General features: G+C 49.6%; 1 protein-coding gene across 4 annotated transcripts in view; it reads left to right on the top strand.

Annotated features, from left to right (window-relative positions):
* The first annotated feature begins 4859 nt into the window (after positions 1-4859).
* MED15 (mediator complex subunit 15) overlaps positions 4860-26177 on the top strand; it is a 68581-nt gene continuing 47263 nt past the window's right edge. For 2 of the 4 annotated variants that reach the window (XM_012776620.2, XM_012776617.2), the window contains exon 1: positions 4873-5021. In XM_012776620.2, the coding sequence (XP_012632074.2) occupies positions 4954-5021 (68 nt within the window). In that variant the 5' untranslated portion in view covers positions 4873-4953. Of the gene's footprint in view, positions 5022-5509; positions 5629-16341; positions 16431-26177 lie in introns of those variants that run through there. The other 2 variants (XM_012776618.2, XM_075996773.1) reach the window with 2 other exon arrangements.

Below are 26177 nucleotides of genomic sequence, written 5' to 3'. Positions count from 1 at the left end.
CGAGACCCCGTCTCTACTATAAATAGAAACAAATTAATTGGCCAACTGATATATATATAAAAAAAATTAGCCGGGCATGGTGGCTCATGCCTGTAGTCCCAGCTACTCGGGAGGCTGAGGCAGAAGGATCGCTCGAGCCCAGGAGTTTGAGGTTGCTGTGAGCTAGGCTGACGCCACGGCACTCACTCTAGCCTGGACAACAAAGCGAGACTCTGTCTCAAAAAAAAAAAAAAAAAAAAAAAATAATTAATTAGAGTGGCAGGCTGTACTTCAGACATGTGGAAAGAAGGTAGAAGCTCTCTCATTGTGTGAGAGCTAATGCTGCATCCCAGTTGGTACAGAAAAATAACCAAAGAAAGATGATGATATAGAAGAAGGAGACCTTCCAGAGCACAAGAGACCCCCTGCGCCCATTGACTTCTCACAGATAGACCCGGGCAAGCCTGAAAGCATATTACAAGAAAGGGAAGACGCTCATGATGTTTGTCACCGTGTCAGGAAGCCCCACCGAGAAGGAGACGGAGGAGATCACCAGCCTTTGGCAGGGCAGTCTGTTCAATGCCAACTACGACGTCCAGAGGTTCATCGTGGGATCAGACCGGGCCATCTTCATGCTGCGTGACGGGAGCTATGCCTGGGAGATCAAGGACTTTTTGGTCAGTCAAGACAGGTGTGCTGATGTCACTCTGGAGGGACAGGTGTATCCCTAGCAAAGGAAGAAGAAGCAAAGAAAAATAAAACAAAGCAAGACAAGGGCAAAAAGAAGAAGGAAGGCGATCTGAAACCTCGAGCTTCCAAGGCAGACGGTCGGGCCGGGAGCAGACGGGAGGACCTGTGACGGGCAGCGTGGTGCTCTGCAGAGCACGGGACACGACATGGAGACCCCTGCCGGGCTCAGGCGGGGGTGGGCACAGGAAACCACACACCGAATGACATTCTGGTTTCTTCTAGAAATGGTCTGTCACATTGTCAGTATGAGAATTAGTATTTAAAAGCCTTCGAATAAGAAGACAGAGGTTTTCTAATTAGTAATGTGAGATACTGACAAATTCATGTTTACTATGGAAACTCCTTACATGGACTGGACCGTGTTGCTTTTTCCCATTGAAACCCGGCGAATCGTGGGCGCTACTGAGGTTCCATGCCCTTCCTCCGTGCTCTGACTGGGGGCCTGCTGTGCCGTGCTCTTTACTTTCTGTTAACTAAAAGGATAGCAGATTCTAATCGGACAAGTTTTTAAAACTGTTAATTGAGTCAGACTCTTCTGCCACAAATGTTTTCATTGCTATGGCGGTAGGACATGCTCTGGTGGCCCTGCCTCGAGCTCTGACACCTAAATATATATATACAGATATATAACCAGGCAGCCAGGGCATGTAAATCCACAATCTCTGCAGGCAGAGCAGAACAGAAAATAATATTGCTTGGAAATCTTAAGTAGTTAACTTCGAACTTCTTTGACTTGAATTGCACTCATCAGATGGAGAGAACTTTTCGCGTGCCTGTCAGGTTTTATGTGGTCAATAAAACCTGTTCTGTTGCCTTATTTAGGAAAGACTAATGCTGGTGTCCAGGGTTCATAGGTTCCATCATTGTGACAGTTTTAGGGTATACAGAGAATCAGCTGTGGCCCTGTGGGGTGTGGCAGAAGACTCGATAACCTCATTTATTTCTAAGCATTTTTCTTCGATAAAGTGCCTAAATTTGTGGTGGTTTTGTACGGTACTAACATGATGTGCTACTATTAATGTCTGATTTTGCTGTTCATGTGTTGGAGCCTACTCTGAATAAGAGAACATTTATAGACAGGTATCATTTTTAAGAACTAAAATTTTTGGAGAAAACTCAATTGTGATTTTAAGAAATTAAAAATAGCACATATACAGGTTAGAAAATGTCAATTAATGGTGCAAAATGAAAAGCATAGCCCTCCCCTGCTGCCAGTACCTTGTCCCAGTGGAAGCTACTGTTAACAGTTTATCCCCACCATGCCCCCCCAAAAAGTACACTTACCAATTTAAAAAAATATAATAATTAATTAATTAGGTAATTAAATATGTCTACTTAAAAATAGTTTCAAAACTTTTTGTTTTTTTTTTGTAACTTGAAGCCTTAAAGTATGATAACTAAGAGATATTCACTTAATGTCTGCATCATTTGTAAGAAGGCTAAAATACTGAACAATTAATTACTAAGCAGACATTTATCTACTTTTGGCTTCTTTATTTTTACAGAAAGACAAATATATTTGGGTCTACTTATATGCATGAGACATGTACTATGAGAAATCACGTTTCTAGGACTTATGTAATGATGTTAATCTACAGAATGTTGTTGTCTAACATAGTTCTCAATTGCTAATAATTAAAATATAATTAATATATATAATTAAAATGAGGCCAGGTATGGTGGCTCATGCCTATAATTCCAGCACTTTGGGAGGCTGAGAAAGGAGGATCACTTGAGGCCAGGAGTTCAAGATCAACCTGGGCAACATATTGAGACCCCTATCTCTAAAAAAAAAATTTTAGCTGGGCATAGTGGTGCATAGCTGTGATCCTAGCTACTTTGGAAGCTGAGGCAGGAGAATCATTTGAGCCCAGGAATTCCAGCCTGGTGACAGATCAAGACCATGTCTGTTAAACAAATAATAAATAAATAAATAAAATAAAACTACTAAAAATAACAAGGGAAACAACTCTATGCAAAATATACAGGAAAAGTAAGATGCATTTTTGGTAAGGAAAATCCTAAGACAGGAAGATGTGCTTTCTGTTAAGGGAAAAGAAGTAATTACTTCTTTTTTTTTTTTTTTTTTTTGAGACAGAGTCTTGCTTTGTTCCACAGGCTAGAGTGAGTGACCTAGCATCAGCCTAGCTCACAGCAACCTCAAACTCCTGGGCTCAAGCAATCCTCCTGCCTCAGCCTCCCGAGTAGCTGGGACTATAGGCATACACCGCCATGCCTGGCTAATTTTTTTCTATATATATTAGTTGGCCAATTAATTTCTTTCTATTTATAGTAAAGACGGGATCTCGCTCTTGCTCAGGCTGGTTTCGAACTCCTGACCTCGAGCAATCTGCCCGCCTCGGCCTCCCAGAGTGTTAGGATTACAGGCGTGAGCCACCGTGCCCGGCCGTAATTACTTCTTTATTAAAGTAAAATAACTGATTTTTCCGGGATGAGAAAGAGAAAAATGTAGGGGGAAAAAGGGCTGATGAGAGACACGTGGGTGGCTCCTACCTGTAATCCCAGCTAGTCAGGAGGCTAGGCAGGATCACTGGAGGCCAGGAGTTTGAGATGAGCCTGGGCAACATAATGATATGCCATCTGTAAAATATAATGAAAGGCCGGGTGTGGTGGCTCACGCCTGTAATCCTAGCACTCTGGGAGGCCGAGGCGGGCGGATTGCTCGAGGTCAGGAGTTCGAAACCAGCCTGAGCAAGAGCGAGACCCTGTCTCTACTATAAATAGAAAGAAATTAATTGGACAACTAATATATATAGAAAAAATTAGCCGGGCATGGTGGCGCATGCCTGTAGTCCCAGCTACTCGGGAGGCTGAGGCAGAAGGATCGCTCGAGCCCAGGAGTTTGAGGTTGCTGTGAGCTAGGCTGACGCCACGGCACTCACTCTAGCCTGGACAACAAAGTGAGACTCTGTCTCAAAAATAAATAAATAAATAAATAAAATATAATGAAAAAGGATTGCTGGGACTCAGGACTTTAAACTAAAACCTTGAAACTCCTGAGCAATCCAGGACAAGCTGATCACCTTAGATACAGAGTTTTTAAAAATTATTTTTGGGATTATGAGAGCAAAAATATTCAAAGATGTGAACAGGTCTCACATCAACACAAAATCTGAAACTCTGCTGGCAAGAGAGGCCCCCTTGGGGGAACCTGCTCGATCCCTCCTTTCTCACCTTCCTCCCATCACCCCAACTTCCTGCCTGTACACAGCCCAGCAGGGACCTGGCATTAGTAGGCTTCAGTAGGTGCCAGTCCACATTCTCTGAGGCCCATATTAGTGGTTGGCTCCCTGTTGCTTGTGGACCACTTGGGCTCATGATTTTCACCACCTCACCTCTCTTCCCAAGACCACAAATAAAGGCTCCATAGGTCAAATGCAGCAGAACTTTATCCTTCTGAAAATATCCTCAGGCCCCCACAGCTCCTCACTCAGACTCCAGCTAGCTTGCCTCCACTGACCAAGTTGTCTGACATTCTGCCTCCAGCCACCATCTCTGTGTTGTGTTCTCCTCGAAGGGGACATGGCTGCTGGCCAAACAGGAAAGCCTATGTCTAAAAATGAATAGACATGGTTTAGGTTTTCCACATCTCCAACTCGAGAAAATACAGCCATCGGTACGACCTGAGATTCCAAGAGTCTAACCGAGAGAGGCGGTGATGAGCATCTACCTGGGAACTCTTCGGATGCAGCGCTGACAGGCAGTCGCAGGAAAGCAAGGCCGGGATAATGTACTGGTGAAGTACCTGGCATACAGCAGGTGCTCGTACATATTTGATAATACACACTCTCTCCTTAGCATCGCTGTGGATGGCTGGCAGCTTGGGCCGGCATCCCTGAGGGGTCTGGATCTCAGGGACTTGATGAGGTCAGCATACAGTAGAGTTGCAGGAAATGCAGGCAGCCAAAGGCGGGCCTGCGGCAGGCCCTTGAGTCCTGGAGCCAGGCACCAGGAGTTCCACGTAGCCACCGTTCTACCTAGCCTGGGGCACTTGCCGGACGGCTGCATCCGGAGAGGGGCGTGCGGCTCCTGGAAACTCCATTTCCCACAAGCCCGAGCGCACGACTCCATTTCCCACAATTCTCCCTCCACTTCCGGCGTGTGCGAGGCGCGGTGCACGGCTTCCGGGTTTGGGCCTGGCGCTGCGGCTGAGGCGGCTGCGGCGGCGGAGCTGGGCGCGGGTGGTGGGAGCTGGGGACCGGGATGGATGTTTCGGGGCAGGAGACCGACTGGCGGAGCGCCGCCTTCCGGCAGAAGCTGGTCAGTCAAATGTGAGTAGGGGCCCGGGCGGGGGGCACCTCGCCCTCGGTTGGCGGGCGAGGTCGGGGCCGGACCTGCGGGAGACGCCGGCGCCCGGACCCCCGGGGCCCCGAGGGAGTCAGGAGAGCGAAGGCACTGGGTACCCGCGAGGGTCCCAGGGCGCGGACCTCCCCCGGCTGCCCCCTCCGTTCCCGACGTGGGCTGCTTGTTAGCTTTCCGGGGGCCGAGCTCTGCAAACCAACGAGCCCTGGCTTATGAGTCATCGTCCTGAGCTTTCTCATTCGTCATTTGTGTGCTTTGGGTGCAGACTTTCCCCTGCTTTGAACCGCACTGAATACGGAAAGAGAAAGGGGCAGCGGCTTGTAGTGGGTTTAGCGGGGTGGGTGCTTCGTGATTTCTCTCCCAGAAAAGCACATCAAGGGTGAGAGAAAGAGGTTTAAAGAGAGTGGGTGGGAGATAAAGTTGGGAGGGTAAGTGTTTGGGCTGTGGGCGGTGGGGGCGGAGAATCTTAGGTGTGACCCCCTGAAGGAATGTGGACTTAGTTGAAGGATGGCAGGAAGTGGCTGTCAGGAAGCAATCGTAGATCATCGGTTTTGGAGGAGGGAGTGAAGAGCTGAGGTCAGTGCCTTCTCATAGCCGAATTCCAGTCCCTCGCCAGCGACTGCTTGTTTAGCAATTTTAACCGAGCTTACTGGTGTGTTGTGCTCGCCACAAATTTGCCTGAGACACAGTCCTTTCCCTGAGCATGGCCCTGTTGGTAAAGGAACAGTCATAGTTCAGTCTTCTCAGTCCTCCGTAATGTAGTGTGTACTGCAGGGGCTTCCTGCGAAGTGGCAGTTAACTTGAACAGTCCAGGAGCAGCCTTGTGGAGTAGGTGAGGCATAAATTGAGTCCTAGAAAGACAGATAGGAGTGGAATAGCCACCATTCCAAGCTGAGGAGTTGGGAAAGCATGAGCACTTACCGCTCTTACCTCAGCTTACATGGAGGACCTTGTAAGCTGAGAGTTCTGGGGTTTGAGGAGTTCAGGAGATGATGAAATGAGGGTGTGCAGGTGCTGGTAGTGGTGTGTGTGGGGGGTGTTATGCTAAGGAGTTGAGTCTGGTTTTGGCACTTGGCATTCTTTGAGACAGTGAAATGCCGGTTTTGGGAATATCCCTAGAGTCACTGGAGATGGATCAAGGACAGATAAGAGTGGCCAGTTAGGCTGCTAAGAGAGTTTTGAGCACCTGGGAGATGGAGACCTGTCCTTTATCATCCATGTATTCCCATTGCTAGCTCACTGCCTGCCACATTGCTCCATAAAATGGCTGTAGAATGACCTAGTCAGGCCTGCATTAGGTAGTGGTAGAAACTGAAAGAGGAAGACAGCTTCCAGAGGAAGAGGATAGTGTAGACAATTCTTGATGACTAACTGGATGGAGGGGGTGGGGTGAAGCAGTTTGGAAGGAAGGAAGTTGGGCTGAATGCCGGGAAACCTCTTGGTACAGTGGAAGGAGTGGGGACTAAAGAGTTAGTGGCTCTGAGCACTGGGCAGAATAGCCTTGGGACATTTCTGTGGATTTTGCAGTATCAGTGAACAGTGTTTCATTGATGCACCCTGTTATCTGTAGGTGAAATCTTGTGCAGGCACTTCTGGGTTCTTGCAAGAAAAACCCCAGGGCAAGGATTCCTCTGTGGGAAAGCCCAGAATTTAAGAACTGGAGGAATGAATTGTCATCAAAGGAAATGAGGAGGGTGGGAAGTGTCAGAAGGCTAAGAGGACTATTGGAGAGTTTCAGGGTGTTGAGAATCACTGGATACTAAATACCTTAATTCAGTTTCCTTTTGCTTCCAGGAGAGCTGGGTTCTTTCTTTTTCTATGCCATGTTGCTGCTTGTGTATTATTTTTCTATTGCTGCTATAATAAATTACCACAAATTTAGCATCTTAAAACAATGCAGATTTATTATCTGGTAGTTTCTATTGGTAGGCTGAACTAGGCTCAAGGTAGGCTGAACTATGTCTCCTACTTAGGGTCTTACAAGGCAGAAATCAAGAAGTTGGCAGGTTGCATTTCTTTTTTTTTTTTTTTTTTTTTTTTTTGAGACAGAGTCTTGCTTTGTTGTCCAGGCTAGAGTGAGTGCCGTGGCGTCAGTCTAGCTCACAGCAACCTCAAACTCCTGTGCTCAAGCGATCCTACTGCCTCAGCCTCCCGAGTAGCTGGGACTACAGGCATGTGCCACCATGCCCGGCTAATTTTATATATATATATATATATATATCAGTTGGCCAATTAATTTCTTTCTATTTATAGTAGAGACGGGGTCTTGCTCTTGCTCAGGCTGGTTTTGAACTCCTGACCTTGAGCAATCCGCCCGCCTCGGCCTCCCAGAGAGCTAGGATTACAGGCGTGAGCCACCGCGCCCGGGCCAGCAGGTTGCATTTCTTACTGGAGACTGTGGGGTAGACTCTGTCTCCAAGCCTGTTCAGGTAGTTGGCCAAATTCATTTCCTTGAGCCAGTATGACTGAGGTGTTTTCTTTCCTTACTGGCTGTTAGCCGGCAGTCAGTCTTTGTTCCTGTAAGCTGCCTGCATTCCTTCTCTTGCTTTCTATGTGGCCCCTCCAGCAAGGGCTGGTTCTTCTGTCACATTTCTCTGACTTCAGCTAGAGAAAATTCTCTGCTTTTCAGGGCTCAGATTAGATTTGGCCCACTTGAATAATCTGGGATAATCTCCTTAAAGTCTGTAACTTTAATTACATCTGCAAAATCCCTTTTGCCATATAATATAGCATATTCAAAGGTTCTAGGGATTAGGGCATAGATGTCTTTGGGGAAGAGGGTGTTGTCCTACCACAGCTAGGATGAGCAGATACAGAGTTTACCTTCCTGAAGGAATCTGGGTATCCTTGGTTCTCAGATTTGCCTTTCTCTCTAGGATTCTCTTTGAAAGTCATGATTCTTGGTGCCTTGGTTTATTGTGTTCATAGGGTTAAAAAAGAGGATTTGCATTAGGATTCTTCACGTACCTTTAATTCTAACTTCCTCTGGTGTTTTTGCTGTTGTTTAATGTTGGCCATTTGGGGAATGCTTTGAACCCAAGTAATTTATAATCAAAAGGGGAATAAAGAAAACATAGGGAAGAACTGTTTGGTGTCAGTGGAGGGGAAAGCGTCTGATGTTAGTTGTCTGTCTCTGCCTGGCCCTTGAGTATATTTACCAAGAACCTAGGGGATGATGCCCCAGAGAATGGGTTAATCTAGTCTCCCAGCTCCCACTGAGAAAAAGTGATTTTCAGTGGGGGCTGGTTAGTAGAGCCATGACTAGGCAGCCCTTGCAGGGACTCTAGTTGCCTCTTCTTAGCCCTCCACTGCCTCTACTTGGTGCTGGCTCATCCCCTCCTGTCCTCCCAACCTTTCTGCCCTAACAGCACAAGTGAGGGTGAGGCTTGATGAGCAGCCGAGGGGGGCATGCACTGCCCTGCTTCAGGCCTGTCAGTGACTTCCCTTAGCATCAGAATAAAATTCCAGATGTCCCTACTCCTAGCCCCGCACCCTGGCTTGGCTGAGCCACCTCTTCTCGTACCCCCCAGCCTGTTCCAGCCTTTCTGGTCTTTCAGCTTCTTGAACATTCCAAGCTCTTTCTTTGTTCTCTCTTTTAAACCAATTTATTATCAAGTATTTAAGGTATCCAAAAATGTGTGGATCCTTGCCTTCCCCACTATGTTTATGACTAGCTTCTTCTCTTCCTTTAGTTGTCTGCTCAGGATCCTTCCCTACCCATCCTTCCTAAAGTGGGTCACCCCTCTGATCTGTTTTGTCTCAGCCTTTTTTAGTTTCCCATAGGACTGCCATCCTGTGAAGCATGGCACCTGGCATAGGAAACACTTGCTGAAGAGTGCAAGAGTAAGTATTTTCCTGGGGGCTGTGTGAGCCACCTCTTGCACTCTAGTGGTGGTGTTTACCTGAGCCAATATGTATTGTGAAGCTCTGGAACCCCTGCTTTCTCCACTTGTTAGCCAGGCTGACCTTTCTGAATTGTATCTGTCATCTAGGAAATGCTAGGAGGCCAGTCTGTCTTGTAGGGATGGTGGGAGGGACAACAGAGAGACCTTTGTATAGCCCCTCACAGAGGACTTGGGACTCAGTCACGAGCTCTCTGATGCTGCGTCCTGTGCCCTTGCAGCAGTAGGAGATCCCATAGCCTTGGATTGTGAAGGCCATGCTCGAGCCTGGTTAAGGGGATTCATGACACTTAAAGGAGCCTGTGGGGGGAGGGTAGTTGATGGGTTCAGATTGGCTTTTCATTGAACACTCACTTTTCCTGAAGAGACCACAGCCGAAGGTGCTGGTAGAACTCCCTGAGTTGGCCTTTGTGGGGCTTCGGCCTTCCTCGTGGGATTGTTGTGTTGATGTTGAGCATGTCTCTGGTTTACAGGCTCCCAGAGAACAAAAGTGCATCTGTAGCGTCTAGTGCTGCATCTGACATAGAGGTTTGCAGAAAATATTTAAGCTGTGAATAAATGAAAGGACTTCATCAATCATTTTCTACCAGTCCTTTTTAATTTTTCTGCCATCTTATTCTTTTTTGAAAAATTAATTAATTATTTTTTGAGATGGGGTCTTGTTCTGTTGCCCTGGCTGGAGTGTAGTGGTATCATCATAGCTCACTGCAGCCTCAAACTCCAGACTTCACACAATCTTCCCTTCTTACTCTCCCAGAGCACTGGGATTACAGTCATGAGCCACTACCCCTGTCTGCCATCTAATTCTTGAGATTTTTATCCCCCTACCCCTTGGTATAGCAGATTGCACACATCGGGATGAAATAAATCAATGCCTGGTGGGCAGAACGGAATACAGAGGGAGGGAGGGAGGGGAGATGCAGCTGGGGAAGGGCAGCTCAGGATTGAGGCTCTGGTGAAGTGCCTGGGAGCCTGGGGGCAGCGTGGGGTGGAGCTGGGGCACAGAGGTCAGCCACCTCTTCTGTTGAAGCCTCCAGGGAGACCCAAGCTCTAGGTCTGGTGTCTGGAATATACAGAGAGTTTGGCCTAGACCACAAGCAGAAAGTCAAATGCTCTTTAGCTAGAAACAAAATAAAAACACAAGGAACAAAGAATAGAACATGCAGCCAAACAGCAGCTGCTAAGGGGCTGAAGAGGCCTTCAGAAGGAAAAGGAGTACCCTTAAACGTGCAGGCCCAGTCCTGCCTGTGGGTCGTGGTCTTTCCTGTAGGCAGAAGCCAGCAAGTATTGGCTGAGCTTTTTCTGTGGCTTTTCCTGCTCAGGCCTCCTAACAGCCCTGGGCCCTCCTGGTCTTTCTAGCCCTTATTTTCCAGCGGGGAAGCTGCTGAGCCCTGCCACTTTCTTCATAGCCTGGTTGTTGTCTAAGCAACTGCACCTGCTCACAGATGTCTGTGTGAAACCCATTGCTAGAATTTCGCTCTCTGATGACAAGGGCCCTGTCTGTCCCTCTGCTTACCTCCATAGCCCCAGTGCCCTAACCCTCAGCCTTATGGGCAAATAGGAAGTGATTGTTGAGTCTCTGGCCCTGTAGTGACAGTGACCTGAGAGGACTAGAACCCTCAGTCATCTGCTCAGGAGTCCAGGGCTTTCTCAACAGTAGTTGACATGGGTATGCTATGCTAAGCCCTGTTGCAGGAGTTGACATATCGCTCATGGGGGAGGGGAGTAGCTTGAAGTTAATCCAAGCCAAGTGCATTGGGAGACCCAGTAGAGGAGCCTGCTATTGGTGGCTCCTTTGTAATTTTAGCAACTCACCATGGAGTTCCAAACAGCAAAGGACCAGCCTGCCAGCCCACCAGCCCTACCAGCTCCGTTTGTAAGTGACCCCACCTGCCTACCACAGCTGCATGTCCTGATGTCTGTTCCTGACCAGAGGTCACTCAGCTGTCACTGTTATTCATGACAATGTGTTTGTGGCAAGTAGAGGATCCACATTCCAAGGTGGGGAGGACTGTGACCATGTGATTATCTCCCTGCTCTAGTCACAGGGGGGTGGAGGAGTACTAGACCCCTTTAAAGCATTGCTTGGGATGGTAATTTTGATTAAATATTCAGAGGATAATTTTAAGGAATTCTAATGAATTATTAAAAATTGAAGGCCAGGCTCAGTGGTTCATACCTGTTATCTCAGCACTCTGGGAGGCCAAGGCAGGAGGATTGCTTGAGCCCAGGAATTTGAGGTTATAGTGAGCTGTGACTGCACCATTGACTTCCAGCCTGGGCAACAGAGCGAGACTCTGTCGTATGGTGGCTCATGCTTGTAATCCTAGTACTCTGGGAGGCTGAGGTGGAAGGATTGCTTGAGCTCAGGAGTTTGAGACCAGCCTGAGCAAGAGTGAGACCCCGTCTCTACTAAAAAGAGGAAAATTAGCCAGGTGTAATGGTGTGCACCTGTAATCGCAGCTACTCAGAAGGCTGAGGCAGGAGGATCGCTTGAGCCCAGGAGTTGGAGGCTGCAGTGAGCTATGGTGACACCACTGCATGCTAGCCCAGCAACAGAGTTATACCTTGTCTCAAAAAAAAAAAAAAGAAAAGAAAAGAAAAAATTCAAAATGGAAAATTTAAGTCACAAAACCTAGTAGAGTAGTTTAAAGGCCTTGATCCATGTACCTACCACTCAGCTTCAAGAGTCATCAACTCTTGGCCTTCTTACCCCAGTTATTTTGAGGCTCAGAAGGTTTTAGTGGCCACCCACTGTGGATTGGACTCCGAGTCTTGGTCCTTTCCTCCAGGGTCTGCACTTGTCTGCCAGTCCCCCCTGCCCATGCTCTGTCAGAAGAGACTGCCTATGAATCCTCAGACTAGCCCAGGTCTTGCGCTGGCTGCCCTGCCTGAAAGACCTATTCTGTGTGGCCGAGCTGTGCAGCCCTCCTCCTGCTGCCCCCACCCGTGGCTCTTCCCACACAGTGAAGAGGTACCAGTTTGCAGTTGGGTTGTCTGAAGGCTAGTCTCCCACTAGTCTGAGCTGTACAGGGCAGGAGCACCCGGAGTGGTTTTGAATTAGAGTTGATTCCCCGCCAGGGTGCTGTAGCACAGGGAGGCTAGGGTCCATCCAGCTCCGGTTTCCTGAGCACTGCTAGGGGCCCATTTAGGTGTCAATGGGGCGTTCACTTCAGGGCAAGTGACAGCAGTAACACCATGCAGACCCATAGGCAAATCAGCACATTCATCTGGGGGCACAAAAATGAGGGCCATTTTTCTGGAAGGCCATTTGGCAGTCCTGTTTATCCTTTAAAGTGTCCATTTCCTTAGGTATTTCCTCCTGGGCCCTAATCGGGAGAGCATTTAAAGCCTGGCGGTGGTGGGGATGCCCATGGCCACACCATCTCAGGACACAAACCGGCCATGGGAGCTTGGTTGGAGTTGTAGCTGCAGGTGATAGTTTCTGTGCTGCTGCTGGCAATGATGTGGGGGATGGCCATGATGCAGCTATGTGGACAGGAGCTGGTCACCATGCAAGATGTATGGTGCAGGCCAAGTTTTGTTCCATAGGTGTCTTTAGCTGGTTATGAGTGATTTTAAGTTTCTTTTTAATTTTCAGTACATGTATACATGTGTATGTATTTTTTTAAGAATGAACATACATACTCCTTTTGTAATCAGAAATCTCTAGACAAGGTGGACCCTGTCTGCAAATGAGGTAGAAAGCACCTCACAGTCACCGTGTGCTCTGCAGGGTGGGTGCCCTCTCTCCCCTGGGTCTTCAGTGCCAAACCAGCCTTCCTGAGATGATTCTGTCCTTTCCACCCCTACCAAGGCGCTTGAGGGCCTTTCCCTTTGAAACTGTCCTTCCTAGTGACCCTCCCTCATGCTGGCACAAGAGCCTTGCGCCACTCTGTGCCCTCTTTGGCCACTGTCGTGACTGGCTTTTCTGTCTTCTGAGGCTGTTTTCCCTCTTCCCTGGTGAAGCTTTGACCTTGCCTTCATCTCTTGATGGCTCAGCATGTGGTGGTCCCTACTTTTGAGTTTACGGAGCCCTCATTGGCTGCATCCTGACATGAGCTGAACAGATTAACTATTTTTTTTCCTACTTTTATGTTTTTTATTATTTTTTGCCTTCTAAACACTATTAGAAATTCCTTGAGTGTTGAACCTGGTCTTACAGCTCTGCGTATCTTGTGGGTCCTAGCGCAGTGCCTTGGCTTAGATGAGGTGCATAATAATTACGTGGAGGTTTGTGGGAAGCAGCTCTGGCCAGGGCTTTGGCCTTCCATGCTACTTAAACCCTGAACTGCTTCTCGTGTTGAGCTTTTTTTTATTCATACATTTGTTTAACGACAAAGGGAAGTACAGGCTAGAGAACCTTTACAGGGGTATGGAATAGGAGCCAAGGCGTCATAACCTCCAAACCACCACCCCGCGAGGGAGACGCTCCCCTCAACTTAAATAATGAATCTCTTTCTAACCTAGGTGTGGAACTTTTAATAAAGGTCCTGATGAGTCAACCATCTCAAGGTAGAATAACAGTTACTTATGTCAGTGAGTCCTTGGAGAAGGTACTTCACTTTCTTTCTAAGCCTACAGTGTCTTTATTTTGAGCTTTTTATTTTGAGAATGTTTCAAATATATAGAGAGTTGCAAGGAGAGTAAAAGCACTCGAGCATCCCCTTCCCTGGGATTTACCCTCTTGCTCTCACTATGCCATCTTCCGTGCTAGATGGATGGCAGCTGTGCTGTTTGCTCCCTGGGGTCGCCGCCTCCTGGGCCCTGTTCCCCTTTAGGTCTTGGCCACACAGGCTTCTTTGAGCTCTCTGCCTGGGAATCTGGGGTGCAAGAGTGGGGTGGGTCCCGGCTGCAGGGTGGTCTTTGAGCTGAGCCACTTGTCTCCTGTCAGGGAGAGAGCCAGCAAGGGGGATGAGAGGCGCCTGGGCCGAGGGCTGGGGACCAGACAGGCCCCCACCTCTGGGCCTCCTGCTCTCCCCAGCCTAAGTGCCCTGAGCTCCTTCCTGTGCCGGCGGTGGGGGAAGGCAGCGCTTAGTTAAGAACTGGCCCTTCACACATCCCCACTGCCCATCCCACCCCCTCACCTCAGCTGCCCCTTCTGCTCTTCCCAGCTTCCTTTCAGCCCTCACCCGGCATGACCTTTGCAGGGGTGATCTGGCTGCTGTATGTGGGATGGAGCCCCTGTTGTGGAGTGGAGAGAACTCTTTTTGCCCTCAGAAGCCCTGGTGCATCACCATTGGCCCCTCAGTCTGCTTTGATTCATACCAGGGAGAAATCTCTGCCAGGGCTGTATAGCAGGGATTCAGGCCAACCAAAGGACGGTGCAGGGTCCTTGGGCCTAGGGCTCAGAGCTCTCGCCCAAGTCATGTGGTGTTTATATTGTGGTATAACTTACCTACCACAGCGGGTGACACAGCGACTCCAGTGTTCATCGTGCTGCCAGATGGCTGTTCACACTGCCCAGAGAGATCTGTACAGTGTGCAGGCCTCGCTCCCAGCAGGCTCCTCCCTCTGGCTCAGCCAGGGCGAACCCTGCCCTCTTCTCTTCTGATTCCCATGCCCAAGGAGACATTTGACTTGATCTTGAAATTCCTGTCACCAGAATCACACTCTGTGTGATCTCCTGCATCACGTCTGTGAAGTTCATCCTCACGTGCGGCAGTTACTGTTTATGACATGGGTAGTCCACACCTGACTCTGCCCTAGGTCACTTTACTGTTCTACGCTGAATGGATTTTGGAGTGAGTGCCAGTTCTCCACGTGAAGGCTGTGCCAGGCATGGCTTTGGTCATATCTTGTGGTGGATATTGACTCTCTGGGCTGTGCACCTTACAAGTGGAGTGGAGGCCTGCCTGAGTCAGCGGATGTAGCCTTGTAGCATGTTCTGCTGAACGCTTTCTCAAGTGGTACCAATTTGTGTTTCCACCGGCAGTGTGGGGGAGTTCCAACACCCTGGTATTGTCAGGGAACCTGCCTTTACACCAAGCACCCTTGGTGATTTTAAATGTGCACTCAAATATGAGACCCACTGGGTACAGGGACAGTAGGAACGGAAGGATGATTTAGGAGGGAGAGAGCCTGTAAGGATTTGGTGATTCTGTCTGTGTGGGTGTGGTTGTGCCAATGTGTGCATGCATGCACATGCTTGTAGGAGGAGAGGAGGAGGGAGACAGAGGTATGCACACCTGCAGGAGAGGAGCCCTGACTCTGTACTGATTCTGAGTGGGGTGGGTGCAAGGTGATGCCAATGGGAGATACAAGAAGCCAACTTGGGAAGAGCAATTGCTGCAGGAGCCAGTGTGTGGGCCATCCTGGAGGCTGGGTGAAGCCACTTTGCTCAGGTGGGGCCCCAGAGCAGGGCTGTGGCGGGCAGAGGAGATGTGGAGAGAGAGACTATGGGGAGAGGATCTGGCACAATGAAGCCAGGTCAGCAGCCTCCAAGTTGGCTCACCAGTCACAGCAGCCTTGGCCCTGTCTCTCTCTCCTGTTTGGTCAGTGCCTTTGGGACTTGTGGGTTAGTACTTTATTCCCTTCAGATAACATTGTAGGGGATTGCAAAACAGGAAGGTGTTTTCCATAATCTCTGCCCAGAGCTGGCTGTGACTGACATATTTATATGTTTCCACCATTCCTGTGTGTGCTTACAACATGATAGGTATGTATTTTAAACATGTGAATATATATGCACATGTATTTGAGTTCAGATTTGAGTTGTAGGTTTCTCATGGCCGAGGTTGTGCTCTCTCCCAGCGTGGACTCTGGCTGGGCCCTGCGCTCCCACAGCCCAGGTTCACACGAGGTGTGGACCGTGCACAATCATCCCGTGGGTTGAGATAAGCACTGGACTTCACTTTTTTTTTAAGTTCCATTATGGAATTTTTCAGGTGTTCCCAGAAGCAGAGATAATAGAAAAATGGTTTCCCCAGTACTTTGAGAGTTAGCAACATATGGCCAGTGTTGTTTTACCCACCCCTCCCCACCCCCTCCTGGACTATTTTAAATCACATCTCAGATACCAGATGATTTCAACTGAGTGCCTGAGTGCAGATCTGTGGAAGATAGGGCTTCCCCACCCCCACCAATACCACAAAGCCATGTGAGATAAGCATTTTCATAACCTCCTGAGTTGGCAGATTGGGTCCTTGCCACATGCTTGCCTGGCAGTGGGTGGGACATGGGCTAGAGCTGGGGGAACCCCAGCCTAGCGCCGACACAGGGATCACAAGGCCTCTCCAGCCCTCTGGGTTCTTTTGAGGTCAAACCAACAGATTGGAGTAAATGAAGGAGGCTTGTGTGGTCTTCTGAACTAGCTCAGGTAAGAGCATGCCATTTGAGGGGCAGCAGTCTTTTCTTCAGGTTAGTTCTTCATTGATCTGATTCACAGGCATTGAGAGGTCTTGACAGCAGGAGGAGGAGCTTCATCCAGCGACCGAGAGGAGTGTGGAGAGAGAGGGTCTCGAGTCTCCTGTATTGGTATGATTAGAGAATTTCTGTCTGCGAAACCAAAATACCCATTCCTACATGTAGGTGGATAGTTAAATTCTGAAATACATATTTTTATCTTGTTAAAAGCACTTTTTTGTTTCTTTAAAAAGTCAAAGAACTAGGATGCAGAAGTGTACAATAAAGAAGAAAATTGCAGTCTGTTTGGGATATAGTTTGGCAAACATGCTCCCAGCTACTTGTGAGGTCTAAAGGCCAGGTGTTGGCCGGGCGCAGTGGCTCACGCCTGTAATCCTAGCACTCTGGGAGGCTGAGGCGGGTGGATTGCTCGAGGTCAGGAGTTCGAAACAAGCCTGAGCAAGAGCAAGACCCCGTCTCTACTATAAATAGAAAGAAATTAATTGGCCAACTAATATATATAGAAAAAATTAGCCGGGCATGGTGGCACAGGCCTGTAGTCCCAGCTACTCGGAGGCTGAGGCAGGAGGATCGCTTGAGCCCAAGAGTTTAAGGTTGCTGTGAGCTAGGCTGACGCCACGGCACTCGCTCTAGCCTGGGCAACAAAGTGAGACTCTGTCTCAAAAATAAATAAATAAATAAATAAATAAATAAATAAATAAATAAATAAAGGCCAGGTGTTTGCTTTGGTTACTGCTGGTGACTAAACAAGCGGCGGCTCCTCATCTCCTGCCTCAGAGGTGAAGGCACCTGGGCACCGGGGCAGTAAACTGGCTGCAGGATGGGAGAAGACTGGGGGCGGCGAGGGGTGCTGCTCTGTAGCTCTCTGGAGACACAGTCATGGTCCAAAGACTGGGGAGAAGCAGTCCTGTGCTGCTGAAGGGCAGGGAGGGGCACTTGAGCTACAGCTGGCAGGCACCTCTCAGGTGGGTGGGGTGGGCCAGGGTACTGCCTTGCCTGCGGCGGTTGGCCTCACTCACCCTGAGCTCCCTACCAGCCCCATATTCTGTGACTGTGGAGTGACCTGTGGAAGGAATGTGTGGTAGGGGCTTTTTGGGACACTCCTGGACATCAAAATTACAGATGGGGCAGAAACTTCCTGTCCCAGGGTCAGCAGAGACAGGAAGGTTTAGACAGGGGAAAGAGACTTTCTTGATAGTGGCTATCATTCACTGAGTATTTTCTGTGGCATCCTCTTTTTGTGCATTTTGTCATTTTATTTTTAGTTACTTTAAATTTTATCAAAGTAATATATGTACATAAATTGTGAAAAGACTTATGAGAAACTACAGTGGTTCCCTATACTCTCCTGGTCCTCCCTGGTGGCAGCAGCTACCTTTGACTCTTCACTGTTTCTTCTGGCATGTGTCCTGATTCTAAGTAATGTGCACATGCTGCTTGACTTTCGCTGCTGTCCTCTCTGCTCCTGCTCCTTCAGCCTTCCAGGAGTTTACTTTCTGGGTAGATCAGCAATAAATGTTTACATTTTCTGCCTGCACAAATGCTATTCACAGTTGAGCATAGTGGTGTACTGCAATTGTCTGATTTTTTTTTTTTTTCTAGAGAAAACTTGCCTTTTGAAAACTGCGCCCAGTTTCCTGTGTACCTGTTGCTAATTCTTCCCGTATCTTCGGTGACCTCTCCGTAGTTATCCCAGGCTCTGAGCTGGGCTATGTGTCAGTTCCAGCTCGTTCCCTAGGACCTCCCTTCTGGAGCCTCCGGGCAGTGGCTGCAGTCATGATGCTTGTCTCTCTTTTGCGAGTTGGTTGGCTCAGGACTGTCACTGTTGTCCTCCTGCGTCTGGTCCTTATTTCCCATATCATGTACTACTTTTTTTGCAGTTCACTCCCTATTCTGCTTCCTGAGAGAGGGCTCATGGGAATTAACTTTCTGGAGACCATGCCAGTTTGGGTGCATCTAGAGTCCTTGGTGGGATATACTTGTTGGAGGGTTTAGAAGCACGTTGCACTGGCTGTGTGCTCCTCTCCTGTGGTTGTGGCTCTGAGCCTCACGGTGGAATCCTCCCTCACCTAACTCAAGCCTGCCTCTCATGGAGGGTTCCTTTGAGTCATCTCAGGGCATTTCCTATGCTGAGAGAGTAGGAATGTCGGCCCCTGGACCCTCTTCTATTTTCTTTCTCTTTTCTCCTATTGTCTTAGCTCTGCTTGCTTGATCAGTTCTATCTCTGACTTTCGCTGCTAACGTGCTTTTATTTCTAAGAACTCCTTTTATTTATTTTTTTTTGTATCTGACTTTTCTCTTTTTATAGCATTCATTCTTGTTAAATGGATGCAAGGTAGTGGCCTATCTCAGTAGATAATATTGAATCTGCATTTCCTTCCTGTTAAGTTTCTGTTACTTCCAAGTTACTGTTTTTTGGGGGGTAATGGGAAAATAGTACCTGCCATGTTAGGGTGTCTGCGAGCCCTTGGCTGGCTGGTCACTTTAAGAGAGGGGCTCTCTGAAGCTTAAGGGTCTCTCTGAGTGGGTGGGGCTTGTCAATCAGGAGCTGCACTGGAGGCTCATGTGGCTGTAGGTTCTATGAATCCTTCCTTTGGAGCATGGTCTTCTGGACACCAGGCTGCAGGGTGAAGACCTGGCCACCAGCCTGCCGTTCACTGTGCTGGAGGAGGTTGAGGGCTGACCAGCTGGTGGGTCTCAGCAGTGAGTATGGATCTAGTCACTTAGACCAGGGCATTGACGGCCACTCTGTCCACCTGTCTCAGTGTCTTGCCTGTGCCTTTTCAACTAAGTGGGTTGAACCCCCAGTCCAGTGACTTTCCATTCCCAGAGAGTAAACCTACAGTAGTCTCCTGGTACAGGGGTGGTTACCCACAGGCAAAGTCGGGGTGGAGATGCAGGGACAGCTTTCAACCTCCATCCCAGAGCGCCTGGTGCAGGCCGGCCTGAGGACCTGGGGCTGTCATTGGGCAGGCTCTCCCCTCCTCACTGTTACTTACTTAGGGCTCCACCTTCTTTTCTTGGTTTGCTTGCTGTGTCTCTTACCACTGGGCCATTAGCTCTCCAACTTATAAAATGCTGTATTGTGGCCGTCATTTTCATTTTTCTGATGTTTTCTGTGGTTTCAGTTGAGTTTTAGGATGGAACAAAATTAGACGTGCAGGTTCAGTCCCTCATTTCAACCTAGAGATTCATATCTCAGTTTTATTTTTAAAATGCAGTTGTTAGAGGGAAGGCTTTTATTTGGAGTATAACTTAGCTCCACGCTCACTCATATGGCTGTGTTCTTCTGCAGATAAGGCCACTTCTGTTCGCAGGGCCAGGGCGCTACATTTGCAGCCTGTGTGGTTTTCGTTCTGACTGATCACTTAGTCATGCTTCTCTCCAAATAAGTTTCTGGTGTTTAAAATTTTTGGCTCTTACCGAGTATAATATTTTTTAGAAAACAAACCATAACAAAAATTTTGGAGTGAAAAAATAGGTCCTTTCTGAATTGAAAATATGAAACTCAGTAGATGTGACAAGAATTGGTCAAAGTGATACTTCCCGCTCAGGGCCAGTGGAGTGATTTGCTTCCTTTCTTTTATATCTTCAGTTTCTGGCTGTGTTCCTGGAGGCAGGCGCATGGATTCCTTGGTGCTGCAGCAGGGCAGATGCTTGGTCCATGTGCCGTGTGTGGGCCCTGCCTCGGGGTAGCGATCCTGGTGTCTCTGCAGGATGTGGCTGGCATTTGGGAAGGATGGAGGTGTTCTCTGTCACCTTGGACTGAACGGTGCTTTACCTAACATTTAGCGCCACTGGTCTCTGCCGCAAAGTCCAGCAGCACTCCCCCAAACATCCAGGCCTGCTGGGGCGTGGGGAACACCCAGATAAGGGAACTGCCAGGGCTGGGCTTAAGTTGCCAACAGAATGACACCTTCCCCTTATCTCTCTGGTAGATGACTGGTAAAAATGGGGTAGAAATCTTTTTTAGACTAGGTTCGGTGGCTGACACCTCTAATCCCAGCACTTTGGGAGGCTGAGGACAGGGGATTGTTTGAGGCCAGGAGTTTGAGACCAGCCTGGGCAACATAGTGAGACCCTGTCTCTGCAAAAAATTAAAAAATTAGCCAGGCATGGTGGCGCATGCCTGTAGTGGCATCTGCTTGGGAGGCGGGAAGATGGCTTGAGGGCAGCAGTTTGACGCTGTAGTGAGCTATGATTGCACCACTGTACTCCAGCCTGGGTGACAGAGCAAGACCCTGTCTCTAAAACAAACAAAAAGAAATCTTTTTTTTTTTCTGTTACATAAATTAACCTATTTTTTTTTAGAGGCTAGTGGTGTCTGAAAAGGTGGAGCTTCTGTTGGTTTTTCAGTTCCTTCAGTCTTTTGATGGTGAACTTTACCGTGACAATGGAAGTGGTATTGTAGGTCCAGGTACCACCAGATGCTGTTTTCATGCCAGACCCCCACACACTTGTCTCTTTACCTTGGTTTTGCCACAGAGGAGCAAATCAGCTGGCAGATTTCAGTTTCCTTCACAACATCTTCCAGAGGAAGGCACAATAGCAGGTCCTGTGTTTACTGATGATTCCAACGTTCTTGGTGCATTTAGCCATGTCGCTGCGAACCAGGTCCGAGCCCAGAGAACAGAAATCGTTTTAATATGGCAAAATCTTTTTCCCTTTATGGTGTCTACTTCTAGTAACATGCTTAGGAAAACCTTCATCAGCCTGATATTGTGTAACTACCCTTCTGTTATCTGGTACTTTGTGATTTGGATTTTTACACACACAGGATGAAGGGTCCCACATACAAGCTGTGGGCTCCTGGTGGGCGAACAGGCTTTGTCTACACACGCAGGCAGCAGTTTGCCAGGAGGCTTCTGAGGTGGGATGAGGTGGAGTTGGCAGAAATTCCTCGTGCCTCATGAGAGGCCACTTTGATTGATGGGTGTTGTGTTTCTCAAAATTAGAAGAGACCCACAGAAGTTTCCTTTGGGCAGCATAAATGGGAGGAATCATCCTGTCCCCCAGAGGTCAGGAGGGTGAGTGAATCCTCCTGCTTTTTTATTTTGTTTAATTTGATTTGATTTGATTTGATTTATTGATTGGTTGGATGATTGATTGATTGACAGAGTTTTGCTCTGTTGCCCTGGCTAGAGTGCAGTGGTGTTGTCATAGCTCACAGCAGCATCAAACTCCTAGGCTCAAGCCATCCTCCTGCCTCAGCCTCCTGAGTAGCTGGGATTACAAGAGTGTACCACCACTCCCGGTACAGCTTTTCTATTTTTAGTAGACATGGGGTCTCGCTCTTGCTCACGCTGGTCTTGAACTCCGGAGCTGAAGTGATCCTCCTGTCTTGGCCTCCCAGAGTGCTGGGATTACAGGCGTGAGCCACCGCTCTGCTGTGGGCTTCCTTTCTCCTTTAGACACCAGCAGTCTGTCCAGGGAATTCATGCCTTCATTTGGCCAAGGGAAAGAAGGCAGACCAGGAAGGGGGCCTGGCAGTGCCGGGGGCAGTTGTGAAAAGGATCAGGTTGAGATGGGCCTCAGGTGGGCACCAGGGTCTTTTGGAACAGGGTGTGGAATGAAGAGTCAGGGAGTTGGGACAAGAGGTCATTTAATGCCTCTCATCAACATGCCTGTGTGAACGCCTTTCCTGCCAGAGTGGTGGCACTAGCCTCAGGGTATATACTCCAGGTGACTCAGCGCCAGTGGAAGAGTGCACTGCCTGAAGGGGACCCCCCACCCCCCACACACACTCACTCACTGTTCCATCATTGTCTGGGAAGGGGGCGACACTAACGGCACATGCAGTGGAGGTATTTTGGGATGCTGTCTTACTGTGCAGTTAGGCAGGTCGTTCCCTTACTTGTTTCTTTAGCATGCTGAGTGCTTCCTGTGTGTCCAGTGCCTTGTAATATTAACTACTGTAATCCTCAGAGTCAAGTGGTCCATGGGGTCCACACTGTCCCCTCCTTTCCTGCAGAGGGAGGACATGGGTGTTGCCAGGTGGATTGAGGGCAGAATAGGGCAGCCACCATAGGTGTTGCCGGAGTTAGCACAGTTGGAGCTTGACATCTATGTGTGCCGTCCCAAGGACACCCAATGAGACATTGTTTTGCTTTATCCTACATTGATTCAGATGACAAGGACCAGGATAGACTCCTGTTAATTAATGGACTTTCCCGGTTTGGGGACAGGGAGGAAGTGAGGAGCAGCAGCCCCTGCTGGGCAGGAGCCATGCAGACCTGCCAACGCCGGGCCTGTCCTCACAGTCTCGCCACCTCTGTGTCCCTTCCTCCTGGTCACAGCCCCTCAGACCATTCCTTTATGAAGAAGCCACGCTTAGGGCTGGCATGCCTCTCCTAAGACCCAGAGCGGTGAGTGGCCAGGTTGGAATTTGAGCCCAGGCCCTTCCTCCCCGTCTACTTCCTGCCAGGCCCTGCGGCCCCAGTCACTTTGGCTTGCGCTGCCTGGGGCGCATGGTCGAGGCTTTGCTTCCCTCAGGCCTGTCACACCAATTCACAGTTTTGTACATCATGTCCCATCAGAGTGCATGGCAGCACCACTTCTTGTGTTAAAAAGAGCCAGCTATTTTGTCTGACACTGATGACTGCCTGCTGTATATATACGCAGAGGTGGGTGCTGCAGGCTCTGTTCTCACCGCATTCGCAGTACAGTGGGGCCCGCAGACGGGAACCAGCGATTCCTCCAGGAGGTGTGGTGGAGGTGGCTATAGGGTCACATCAGGCAGCATGCAAGCCAGCAGGGCCATTGTCCCCCAGGGCCCTGGGGAGAGTGAGTGGGATGGGCTCTTGGACAGCCTTCTTGCCTTGCTGGAGAGGAGTGAGGCGTGAGGCTCTGTAGGCTGGCAGGGACATAGCCCAGGCTGTTTCTCACAGTCACTGACAGTCGTGTGACTTGGGGATGTGGGGAGGGAATGAGAATGGAGGCCATTTGGGAAGCATTACCACAGTTGCAGTGGTCGCAGCAAGGATTTTAGCTTTAGGGAATTGGGGGTGGCAGCTGGGAAGGGAAGGGAGGTGCCCAGGTTTCCAGCATGGATGCTTGGTGCAGGAAGTGACAACATTAAGAGGGTTTCTTGGTGTGTCACCGCTGGCTTCTGAGACAGGGTCAGACAGTGCCTTTAAGATGCACCATATACTGGGGGCAGATCTGGACAGTGGCCCATGGTGAGGGAGCTCTAAGGGCCTATAATGATGGATCAGTCCCCAGGGAGGCTTTGGTCTCAAACAGATACCAGTTGAACCCTGTGACTGGGCAGACTGACAGAGGTAGCCCATAGCCCAAGGGAGAGCTTGTGGAGTCCAGGTCCCAGCAAGGGGCCATGTGCCTGAGCAGGTGTCAGTCCTCACATCCATCTTCTCGGAGAGCTGGTCACACTCAGGGAACGGCCCTAGCCCCTTTTTCAGCTGGTGCAAGCACTATGCTACCAGGGTAGCCTGGGGTTCTTTGGCAGCCACCTCATAGGTGCCTGTGAGCACATTGCTCATGTTGGGCCGGACTGTGGTGGAACGGCCATTTAGGGTTCTCCCTTGTGAGCAGGCCCTCATCTTCCCGGGCTTTCTTGTTCGGGGCAGAGGTCACCTCGACTGCTGTTTCTCTGAAGCTGTAGTTTTTGCCCCTCGTTCGGGGCTGTCTCTTGTACAATAGTTTACCTTCGTTTTCCTTCATTTCGTGACAGTGGCTCTAAGGGTTTTGTTTTCAGGAGTCAGAGACCGAGAGGTGCCATTCATGTCCTGCTGCTCAGAAAAGCATCCTGGGAACGGCAGCCAGGTGCAGCTCAGGAGGAGCGGAATGGGACTTCGGGGAGCAACGCTGCTGTTCCGAAGGCGGCTGGGTCCTGACTGCGCCCAGTCCCACAGGCACACCAGGGCCAGAGGGAGGAAAGAAGGGGACCCAACCTTCAGCTGGCAGGTCAGGGCAGACCTCTGAGGGGAAGTGTAGGCTATTGAGAGAGAGCAGAGCCGCCTGGTTTCTTTTTTGCCCTGTATTCTGTTTTGTGGAGCATGATCTTCATGTTAGAAATAGGAGCAAAAACATTTTTAAAAATATGGTTGACAGAATTGAAAACAGTGCTCAGGCCATCTCTGTTTATTCTTCAGCCACCAAAGCTAAAGGGCTTCTCTGGGTGGTCACCGTGGAGGGACATTGGAGACACGGTGCTGCCTCTCCGAGCCCTGGCCTGGCTTCCTCCTTGGCTCTGGCTCCAACTCTGACCTTGCAGCTGCTTGGAAGCTCAGGGCAGAACCGGACATTCACCCCAGCTCCGTTTCCTGTTGCGCAGGGACATGTCCTCCCCTGTCAAGCTGTGCCTGTTTCTGGCCTCCAGCCTGGTTGATGCTCCTCGGGCTCTGAGTCACTGACAGTTGGTGCCCACAGCATGCCCGTCATCTGTGGTGTTTCTCTCGCCAGGATGGGACAGGGCTCGTCTACCAGCACGCCCCTGGGTGTCTGGTGCCACTTTGCCATCAGCTCACCAAGTGCATTTCTTTGACCTGGCCACCCCAGAACCTCAAAGCTGTTGCATTAAGCTGTGCTCTGGACCTTGTCTCTGGATGTCTGGGCATCTTTGCTGCAGTTGAGAAGCAGTGTCTGTCTGGGGCCTGCCAGTCTGCTGACTCTCTGGAAAGTGGCTGGTGGCAGTGCAGGAGGACTGCTTTCCTTTCAAGTCTGGCTTAGCCCGTAGTGACCACTGTCCTTGGCAGAGCCCACCTGTATAACTACTCCTTACCCTCAGACTCCTCTACACTCCTCTCTGACTCAGCTGCACCTGCCACCCATGGCCTCCCCATCCACTCAGCCTCCAGGCTGTCCCAGTTGCCTACCAGTGCTCTCCCTAGGGTCCCCCGTTGGTCTTCTGTGGCCCTCGGCCCCAATGAAGTCCCTGTATGGCAGGCTTTGCCTCCTGGGCCCCTTTTCGTGCTGCTTTCAGAGGCGGGAAGAGGAACAGGTACTGGCTTGAGGGGGAGGGGCCCAGGGGAGACAACTTTCAGAAAACAGATCTGCTCAGTGGCTTCTGTCAGAAATGCCCAGTGACTTCTTAGGGCCTACCAGCTGACCTCTCAACCTCCCCAGTGTGGAGGGCCTGCCCACACTGGCCTCAGCATGTGCACACCGGATCCTCACCAGCCTCCCAGAGGGCCTGCTCCTGGGGCTTCCCCGGAGCCTGATCCTGCCCTGGGCTGGTGCTTGTGTTACCATCCTGCATGGCTACCTGGCTGGTGTCCTGTGGCCCTGGTGACCTTTGCACTCATGTGTCTGTTCCACCCCGGATGCCTGGTGAGCAGGAACCTTTTGCTTCCTCAACTGAGCTCAGGCTTCAGGAAACAGAGGGGGAGGTAGGACCTCCACGTGTGCTTATTGAGTGAAGTATCCAGTAGTGAAATGGGTCAATGTCATTTTTGTTTTTACGTTAAGGCAGGTATGTACATCTTTCAGCAGTGAGCCTTCCTTTCTCACTTGTGATGTCTTAAGAATCACAGCCATGATGCTACAGGGCCACTTGTGCATTCCTTGAGTACTCTGTGGCTACTTGGCTTGTGTTTGGAGTGGTCAGCATGCTCCAGTACCGCTGGGCTGGACTCAGAGGCGAGGCTGCAGAGCCCAGGGCTGGGAAGCCAGGCAGGAAGGAGACCCATCATACTGGGAAGAAGGTGGCCGTGAGCAGACCAGAGCAGCAGCCAGTCCCCTGGGAGCCAGGGGCCAGGCCTCAGGGGCCCAAGCCTTGCTAACAAATACACACCTCTTCCTACCTTTGGACAGCATGTGCTGCCATTCAAGGGCAGCTCCAGCTTAGCTGATGTGGACGTTTCTATCCCTGTGGAACATCCATGTGATGGAAATAGGATT

The sequence above is a fragment of the Microcebus murinus genome, chromosome 22 (genome assembly GCF_040939455.1).
Source record: "Microcebus murinus isolate Inina chromosome 22, M.murinus_Inina_mat1.0, whole genome shotgun sequence".
Lineage (NCBI taxonomy): Eukaryota > Metazoa > Chordata > Mammalia > Primates > Cheirogaleidae > Microcebus > Microcebus murinus.
The sequence above is the reverse complement of the archived record's forward strand: the minus strand, read 5'-3'. Positions and strand labels throughout refer to the sequence as shown.